Source organism: Brienomyrus brachyistius, chromosome 23 (assembly GCF_023856365.1).
Source record: "Brienomyrus brachyistius isolate T26 chromosome 23, BBRACH_0.4, whole genome shotgun sequence".
Taxonomy (NCBI): Eukaryota; Metazoa; Chordata; class Actinopteri; order Osteoglossiformes; family Mormyridae; genus Brienomyrus; species Brienomyrus brachyistius.
In genome coordinates, this window is record NC_064555.1 from 20728137 (window position 1) to 20738186 (window position 10050).

The 10050-nt window shown below is 42.7% G+C and overlaps 1 protein-coding gene across 5 annotated transcripts; it reads right to left on the reverse strand.

Moving 5' to 3' along the window:
- Positions 1-509: 509 nt before the first annotated feature.
- fam133b (family with sequence similarity 133 member B) lies at positions 510-9388 on the reverse strand. 5 transcript variants are annotated; one of them, XM_048994582.1, is made up of 11 exons: positions 8245-9388; positions 7436-7533; positions 6978-7056; positions 6498-6578; positions 6371-6403; positions 6143-6208; positions 5822-5911; positions 3719-3775; positions 3532-3621; positions 3383-3433; positions 510-1237 (listed from the first exon to the last, which is right to left on the reverse strand). In XM_048994582.1, the coding sequence occupies exons 1-11, from the start codon at positions 8266-8268 to the stop codon at positions 1151-1153; spliced, it is 756 nt and encodes a 251-aa protein (XP_048850539.1). In that variant the 5' UTR covers positions 8269-9388; the 3' UTR covers positions 510-1150. The 5 variants fall into 5 exon arrangements, with proteins under 5 accessions (XP_048850539.1, XP_048850538.1, XP_048850542.1 ...); XM_048994581.1 differs by having other exon boundaries at positions 3365-3433; XM_048994585.1 differs by having other exon boundaries at positions 510-3226; positions 3365-3433.
- Positions 9389-10050: the final 662 nt, after the last annotated feature.

The following is a 10050-nucleotide window of genomic DNA, read 5'->3' on the forward strand; positions in this document are numbered from 1 at the left end:
AGTTCACATACTTTGCCAACAAAGATATGCAATATTGCATGACCAACATTTTGTGTTTTATGTAGTTCTCATTTTCATGACTTAGCTTACCTGAATTACTAAATTTTGTAAAATACAGGCAAACATTCTAACAGGTTCACACATTTCCTAAACATATACCACTGTGTTTTATCAAAATATCCTTGTTTTATGACTCGGATCATCTAAATCACTTGTGTACAGTTTAATTCTTAGGTGTTCACAAACTTCCGAACGTCACACGGAACTCATGGTGAGGTCTCATATCTCACTGCCACTTGACATTCAGCCTAACCCTATGTAGCTGCGCTTGTAATATAGCTACTCAGTTCTTTTTCATGTAACGCTCTCATTATTTTGTCTACCCCAGATATTTTTACATATAATTTATATATGTATATATAAAATTCACATCAAATATTTTGGTAAAGCAAAACACAAGCGGTTATAAACAGCACTACCATTTATACAAGAAAAAGTCATATAGCATGAACGGTACATGCATGTGAATTTTTTAATTCAAATTTCTTTGCTACAAAAATCAGTGCATTTTTAATGACAACTTCAATATGAGGTTGGTAACAGCACAGCACTGATACGTGCAGTGTAGGTTCTACACAGACATCTCATAGAGGGTGCTGGAGGTCACAAAACAAACCATCTCTCAGCAACTCAACTGTGATATTTGCCATGAGAAACACCTCACTGAACGCTGCGTAAAGTGAAAGTCACGCGAGAACCACCTATCACATGGCAGCTAGTTTCCAGCCACCCTTTGCTAAGCAGACCGTAAATCCCATAAGATTATTAGGGACAAATAAACTAAGGTCACACAAGACCTAGTCATAACGTACATCATATACAAATATGTGCGAGGAAATTAAATTTTTATTGCAGATAATCCACGTGACAGTCAAATGGTAACACTTTTATTTTGATTGAAAATTCTTAAAAAAAAAAAAAACGGCAAGACAGTTTCCCCATATTAAAAGTTTTGTGAGTGAAGAGTTCGCTTTTCTCCGGACTCCCGGCTCATGCAGGCGTTCTTTTGCCTTGGCAGCCCGACTCCCGCCTTTCTAGGCATGCACTCACACCCCTGCCTGTACCACTAGGGGGCGCACAGGAGGACACCTTAATCTGACTCGTGATCCGAGCTGGACGCCTTCTTCTTCTTTCGGTGCTTCTTTTGCTTCTTTTTCCTCCTCTTCTTTGATTTGTCCTGGAAGGACACAAGATAATCCCTTTGGTTTGTGTTTCCCCAGTCTCTCATATGTTTGCACACTTGGGTCGTAGCAGTATGCGTATTTGTTGTGCGTCGTTTTGTACGTTACCGGTCCGGCATGCACAATGAGACAAATTACCTTAATGCAGACACCAGTGCAAGTGACACTAAGGTATCACTGTAATTAGGTTTCTTCTGGATGTGTACTTCACTTGAGTTTGTTGCAACTTTTACTTACGCTTCACTACAATGCAGAGCAAAAGGACCTCAGCACGAGACCACCATTACATACCAAATTTTAACAAATTCCATATGCAAAAAGCATGCAGCATACCTGAGTACAGGGTTTTGTGACTTTGATATTTTACCCAATCACCATTTTTTTCCACTCAGAACTGAGATTGCAATTCTCTCTCATGGGCCATTAATAATAATAATAATAATAAGGTGGACAATTTTTAAATCAGTTTTCACAGTTAGCGGTACCACAGCTAAGGAGCCAACTTGAGCCTACTGAAACGACAGAGAACATCTGCTCTGGATGATCAGCTATTTTCCATAGTGAAGAACAAGGAATGTTGTCTCAAAGCAGCGCCCACAACATGTTCATTATTAAACCTGGTCCTGAGGGCCAGATCAAGCTTCTTTTCCACTGAATGAAAAATCATGTAATGTCGTTCTGCCAATTTGCACTGCCAAACTTGGTAAATCTCACAGCTTTTTCTGAAATATTTTCTTTATATCTTCTTATCCTCGCAATTCACTTTACCTTATTGTGATGCACTGTAACTCACAATGCTGTATTAAAACATGTATTGAGTGGACTTTAAAGGGTATTTTGCTTTTCTTAAAGTCAAGAGATTTTAATAAGTAGTACTACATTTGAAACTCAAGTACTTTTTAAACCAGATTTGTTTTACTGGATAACTTGTTCTTAAGTAATATTTTGATGTGGAATCCATACTTTTACTTAAATATGAAAATGAAACATTTTGTTCAAATTATGTAAATTCTGGCTGTGAGTTGATTATGGCTAATACTGATAGCAGGCATTCTGGGAACATTTCTGTTTCCTAATACACTACACCGTCACTATAGAGAGTATCTGGTAAGGCCAAGACTGTCGGCTGTTATAACTAAATCAGATATGTTGCTGGAAACACACCCAACATGTTAACTCACTTGAGACATCATCCAAATACGTGTACGACCAGAGCAGGAGAAACATCCTCTGCAAGCTGCTCTCCCCAGCTACAGGGTTGTTTATTGCTACAGATATGTGACCATACTCTGCAGTAAAGAACATGGCATTTAGTTCATTACAATTATATGATTATATTTTTGATTATTTTTTTATTTTACAGTATGTAAAATAAGCTTGCCTTAGGTCTTCTTATTCAGACATTTTGACAGCCATTGCCTTTGGTTTACATCCATCCACCCATTTTCCAAACCGCTTATCCTACTGGGTCGCGTAAGGTCCAGAACCGATCCAGGAAGCATTGGGCACGAGGCAGGGAACAACCCAGGATGGGGGGCAGCCCATCGCAGCTTACACTCACACACCATTCACTCACACATGCAGTCCTATGGGCAATTTAGCAACTCCAATTAGCCTCAGCATGTCTTTGGACTGTGGGGGGAAACCGGAGTACCCGGAGGAAACCCCACGATGACATGGGGAGAACATGCAAACTCCACACCCATGTAACCCAGGCGGAGACTCGAACCCAGGTCCCAGAGGTGTGAGGCAACAGTGCTAACCACTGCACCACCATGCCACCCCTTTGGTTTACAATTGTTCCCAATTGTGCTTGCAGTTTTAATAATAAATTTCAAAACAAATTCTTCCCTGCTGTACGGAAATTGCACTGAACTGTGAATCCAAAACCAGGGTTTGTACCAAACCATGATTCTTGTGCACCATTATATTCCACAACATGCACACGGTTACTGACCGAACTTCCCTCCATGTCTTACAGGTACCTGCACACGGTTACTGACCAAACTTCCCTCCATGTGTTACTGGTGCCTGCACACGGTTACTGACCGAACTTCCCTCCATGTGTTACTGGTGCCTGCACACGGTTACTGACCGAACTTCCCTCCATGTGTTACTGGTACCTGCACATGGTTACTGACCGTACTTCTTTCCTTCTCTTCACTACTTCTTTTCTGTTTCTTCGAGTCACCCTAGGATGGCAGCACAAGATCACTTTATATTTTAATTTTTTATTTTAAGAGCACAAAGAGATGAAAAGGCGTGGGGCTCATGGGGCGGGGGGACTCACCTCCCCGATTTCGGAGTCTGCATGCGACTCAGGGGACGAGGCCTTGTTGGGATGTTCCAGCCTTAGCTTACGACGGCTCCCCTTGTCATCCTGTCAGGCAGAGTCATTGTCACAGCTGAACATAGAGCTCTGAGGGCAGGTAAAGGGTGCTGAAAGGCCAACGGCTTTTACTATGAACTGAAATGACCTTTTCCCTTTCAGTGTTGTCCACCCTTGGCTGCTTCTTTTTCTTTCTGGAAGGTTCCTAAAGAGAAGCAGAGAAACCACTCGCAGTGACCACAAAACGCCACCCTAACGGCTGCATGCTGCTAACATGCATGAAAACACTAAAATTCACATTTGCATTCATGTTTGCAAACAAAACCTGTGTTTTTTTTCCCATGCCATTGGTATATCGGATTTTTCTGAGACAGATGTTGATGGGAGAAAGCTTGGATGGGAACCTGCTTAAAAGCTTATGGAATGACCTGTTCCCTCAGCACATTTCAAGCTTGAGAAGCAACTGACTAGCTGTGGCTCTTTAGTGCTTCCCAAATACCAACACAAACATGGGCTGAATAGTAGGGCTGCAACGATGCATTGATGCATGGTGAAGAACTGACTACCAAGGTGCCGAAATCATCCTTAATTAAAGATAAAGGTACTGGTGAGGTGCAGTCGCATTCATGTGCTGCAGGTAAATGTGTAAAGTAGCACTGGGTTTCGAAAATGCAGGATGACGGGCAGATTCATTACAAAAATTCATAAAGGCGGTGCTACAGTGATTATCTTAGCTGTACAATGCTTTTGGAAATCTCACCCAGTTTTGCAGCGCAGAGCACGCTATATAGTGGCTAATCTTTTTGTCACAATGCTCTTTTTGTAGATCAAAAAAGACATTGTTTTTGCTTGGTAGCAATGATCAAGACCAAGTTAACCCTCTGGGGTTTAGGGGTAGGGAACACACTTTCACTGACTGGGGCATGGTCACACATTTCATTTAATATCATAAACTTAATTCATGGCAAATAAATTATTCCTTAGATATTTGTTTTGGTATTAAACTCATCTTAATCTTGGTGCACTTTGTAGAGATGTAATGTTAATTTCAGATTTATGTGAAGTTTGTAATTTGACATCAAAGTATAGACATTGCAAAATGCAGTTTGGAACACTTGCAGAAACATTATAAAAGTACATAGTAAGCAATGGTGGCAGTTTGTTTTGATCCCAGATATCTGATCACTAAAGTCTTGGCTACATGAAGATGAGTAAATGGTGTAGTTACAACATTCAGTTGGATAAATAAATAAGAAAAACCGAACTCATGTCACCATTTCTGGGCTCCTTTCATTGAATATGTAGTAACTTTCATGTGTCTGCATGAGCCATTCACACCTGGCCACACCCCCCCCCCCGCCCTTAATGGTGCTGATAGGGATGTATCTAGATCGTGTTTCACTGTTGTGTTGTTCATCAGATTACCATGCAAATGCGATTTGAATACGAGGTAATGCGGCTATTTAGAATGCGAATAGCGATCTTCAGGTGAGGGCGGCACTACACACCCCCGATGCAGGTAAAACAAAGAAAGGTGACATGGTTTACTTTTTTGCCCATTTAACCTGATTTTAAAAACTGTAATACTTCCGACAATTGACTTTTTTGAAAAGAGTATGGATTTAGTCAGCGTATTTTTCATGTTTCCACATTAAGATTTCAGTGAGTTATGAACTGAAATACACGAGAAAGATACGCGGGATCGCCGACGATGCCATCGACTCCAGAGGGTTAAACGTAACAGCCTTAGAAATGCATGATATACTAGCCAATATATCGGTATTGGCCAATATGTGTTAAAAATCAAGACAGACATCGGCATTAGTCTGATGTGTTTATCTTGACCAATATTTAAAACTTAATAAATACTGAAAGTTAGCAGCAAAAGAGCTAAAGATACAACTGCTAAAATAACGGAGATGATTGCATTAGACAACCTGCCATTTTCCAGAGATTTTGTTGGATCATTCACCACTTAGGTCTCAAAATGCCACTTTTATAATACATTGAGCCTGATTGAGATCTGGTTTGGAACAGGAGCATTACAAGCTATTGAAAGGATCAGGGGCCAAGTCAATCTTACCTAGGGCTTTTTTTTTAAAGGAAGATTGGCACTGGGGTTAAAGTATTCGGGACTAGGTTCAAAATACTCAGGGCTATAGTCCCGAGAGGTCAGACCTAACAATGCCTCTGCGTTTGAATGAAAAGAGCCTGACATGTCAGCCGGTGCCCAGTGAGATTAACAAGGTACCTTGTTGTCAGATTCTGATTCTGAGTCGTCGTCATCTGACACCTTTCTGACACGCTTCTGCTTTCTCTTCTTCTTAATCTTCTTTTCCTCCTAATTACACAAAAAAAAAGATTACAATCATAAAAGAAAAAAAAATAAATCAAAGAGCCCAGCCATCAAACAACAGTGAAATAAAGATTCAAGGACTGCACAGAAAAATATTACCCAAAGAATCTCAAAAATATAAATGAACGAAAACATTTTAAGTCTAATTTTTATGAAATACGTGACACTTTAGATATGCAAGCTAGATTGTTACGTAAACGAATAAAATATTCTTGCCTCATCAGATTCGGACGAGCTGCTAGAGGAATCAGAACTTGATGAAGAGGAAGAAGACGAAGAATGCTTGACCAAACACAACGAAAAGACTTTATTAGATTTTAAGTTGTCTAGGAATGCAGCGTACGGCACATCAAATTAAACCACAAAAGGGTTAAACGGATGAGGTTCTAAAGGACGCCGAACGCTCTTCTGCCATCCATTAGGACAGAGGAACAGTTCTCTCACCCTGCTGGCTCTCTTCTTCTCTCGTCGCTTTTTCTGCACCCAAAGACAACGGAAGAGCAGTGAGCCGTCAGAAGAGCAGGCCACCGTACAGCATGAAGCGAGTCGGAACCGAAGCGACAGGACGCACCTCTTTTTTATCTTTGTCCTTCCTGCCATCGCTCCCTCCGAGAAGCTTGTCTCTGTTCCTCTCTAGCTCCTTTTTCCACTTCTGCAGAGGGGCGGGCAGTTTGGACGTCAGGGACCACATAGAAATCACATTATCATAACAGATACACTTTCTTCCGCCCTGCAGATAAGTTTTGCGGTCAGAGCACAGGGTCAGCCAAAGTCCAGTGAACTGGACCAGTTGGGGTTAAGAGCCATGCTCAGGAGCCCAACAGCGGCATCACTCCCACCACAGGATTTGAACCAGTGACCTTCTAATCAGAGGAGAGTCCTAACCTGCAGTCACACACCCCTTATACACGTGTAATTCTGATATAAACTCAAAGACTTGCTGCTGTTCAATTCATAAAACAGCTAGAGACAGCCCGGCCTTTTGCAATCCCCAATGAAAGGCACTTTAAAAGCAGAGCAGTTACAGAGCCCAAAAGACAGATGTTATTACCGCATTCATTTTCTCCTCAAACTCCGCCAGCGTTCTTGATCCCTTCTTTTTCTTCTCCAGCTGCTCCTTCACCTCCTCCCTAAAAGATTTAACCTTCAGACTCCACAGGATTCAGCAGGAACAGTCACACTTACTATAGACTTTACTGTGTACTTTCACTTGTAGGAGCTTTCAGCTATAACATCAAGACTTAAGATGGCATAATGTGTTGTTTTATACAAATAAAGCATGAAGAAACATCTTATAAATCTTATAAATCTCAGGGTCTGCAGGGTTAGAATCCCAGAGTCAAGAGCTACTCTATACATTTTCACGTAGCCTTTCACATTACGAAATATAAAGATGTATATATTAATATACAAAATTACGTCACAAATATTAAACAAATGAGTTCAACACCCTCCCTTGGGGTATTTGCGGGACTGCATGCACACGGGTGCATTGGGTGCAGCCCTTACCACGTCGGCCTCGGTCTATTCAGGTAGTCCTGGATCGTGGTTCCGGCAGATGGCGGGGGTCCCCGGGCCCGAGCCGCCGCTATGGGGTTAATGTACGCCTGCAGACATTAATTAACACGGGGGTGGGGAATAACATACGCCGCTAATTTATCACACTACAGTAAAACCCGTGCTAGGATCCAGGGCCGCATAATTGCACCGCATAGTTGTCCCTTCCATCCGATTCATTTTACAGTAAATCCAACTTCGAGATAGGTAATTAGGTAGCCCAGGCAATAGGTTTAGCCAGCGACTAAACCAGAGAACTATTTGTTTATCTCGCTAGTCAGTTATCCAGACACACGGTGCTTTTATCATAATTCCCGAAAAAGGCAACATTTGTGACTTTATCAGCTTTCTAAATATTACTGGTTATAAATAGGCCGGTAACATGGTCAGCAGCGACTTAATTAAACGGGACACGTAGCCACACGGGAGCGAAGCCGCTGAGTCGGCTGATAGAAGCATTACCAGGTCTGTATTTGGTAAAGATAACGGCTGGTAATGTAAGGTTCCCGTTAGTTTTTTATATTCGGCAGGCAGGAACAAAAAGTAAACAAGTTTTTTCCAACATTTTTGGAAATCACATTCTGCACCGAGGCAGCTCAGGTATTTCATGAGCAGGCCCTTCGGCCACGGCGTCCGTTTATTTTGCAGACCGTGATAACGATACCAAACGCTGCGGAGCCTTCCACACCCATCTCGCTAACCAGCCCCCGCTGAAGCACCTTTTGGGCGCGCGCAGGTAGGTCATTTTAACTTGGACTTACCACTCTGTTGTCTCTCTTCCCCATTTTTACGGATTTAGCCACGCATGCATACGGTTAACTTTGAGGCTTTATTTACATCCCTCCGCCGATGATGCAATTCTTCTGACTGGGCCCGAACCGGATGCACGACAGTGGTGCCATCTAGCGGCCACTGTGTTCAAAGGTTCACAGGGTGGACTGGTGTTCATTGTCAATTAGGAATTAGTTATCTGTCTGTGTGCAGTTCGCATGTGTTCTCCGTGCGGCGGGGAGACTGTACGCAATACATGTACATTTATGTATTTGATACATAAACCAGCTGTAGTCAGCTTTTATGCAAATGAGAAATCTGGGTCAGCCACTCCCTGTGGCAGTTGGGGTTTAATGAGTCGGGGTAATTACTCTCCCGAGTGCGTGATTTGAACAGGCACCCTTCCGATCGTAGCATACTCGCACTTGACCCGGTTGCCTTATACTGTGCCCGAGCATGATTGCTCTCCCCGACTTCCCCGCTGGTCTGCGCTAACGTTGCGCGTAACCCACTGAGCCACGTCCCCTATTCCAGCTATGTTCCGGGAGGGGGTCATACTACCGCAGGAATCTATTAGGAGGCGGGGGGGCATGACGAAAACTAAAAAGGGGCCGGTGGGCTGCCTCTTGCTAACATACGCCGTATAAATACCCTGTATTTCTTGGGCTAGACCACAGCAGTGCCCCCCAGCCCAGTCCTCAGGACCTACAGGGCCACGTTTTTGCTCCCTCCCAGCTCCCTGCCAGAGTCCACATTGGACTACAGGGTCACCGCAACACAGCCTATCCATCCATCCATTTTCCAAACCGCTTATCCTATTGGGTCGCGGGGGGTCCGGAGCCTATCCCGGAAGCAATGGGCACGAGGCAGGGAACAACCCAGGATGGGGGGCCAGCCCATCGCAGGGCACACTCACACACCATTCACTCACACATGCACACCTATGGGCAATTTAGCAAGTCCAATTAGCCTCAGCATGTTTTTGGACTGTGGGGGGAAACCGGAGTACCCGGAGGAAACCCCACGACGACATGGGGAGAACATGCAAACTCCACACACATGTGACCCAGGCGGAGACTCGAACCCGGGTCCCAGAGGTGTGAGGCAACAGTGCTAACCACTGCACCACCATGCCGCCCCGCAACACAGCCTAGAATAAGTGATATGGAAATGTATGGGTGGATGCATGGGCAAGTGGTGTTTTGGTTGTTGTTTTCTCTGTTGTGACACAAATGTTTCATGTAGATGAGAAACAAAGGGCATTTACACACAGAAATATTTATTTTAGAAAAATAAAACTGTCAAGCAGTCAAAGCAGTTTGAAACAACAAGCTTACATTCAAGCAGCTTTAGTCATTGGCAGAAAATTACCACCTTTTATTTAGATTGGCTGGATCTATACATGGGTTGGGCCAGAGCAATTAGCAGCAAAACCTGTTTATAAAATCCTACAAAAATAAAAACACATGCCCCCACCTCTAAAAGAAAATGGTCATAATTTTTTTGCCAATATTGGTTATCATACCTTACAATTTAACATACTTTCCAATTAAGAATGATCTTAGGCATCAGTTTAAATCAGAAAATAATGCAACACCAAAAAGCAATCGAACTCTAACGTTTCAGGGTGAATTTTATAAATAAGGCTGAATTGCATGTAAATAAAAATAAAAAGCTTATTACAGGTTTCAGCATAAAACTGGCATTTAATCTACTGCATTACATTTTTGCCTCAGGTTGGTTTACATTACAATACTGATTCTTAAATTTACTGATCTAACTAGATCCACATACAT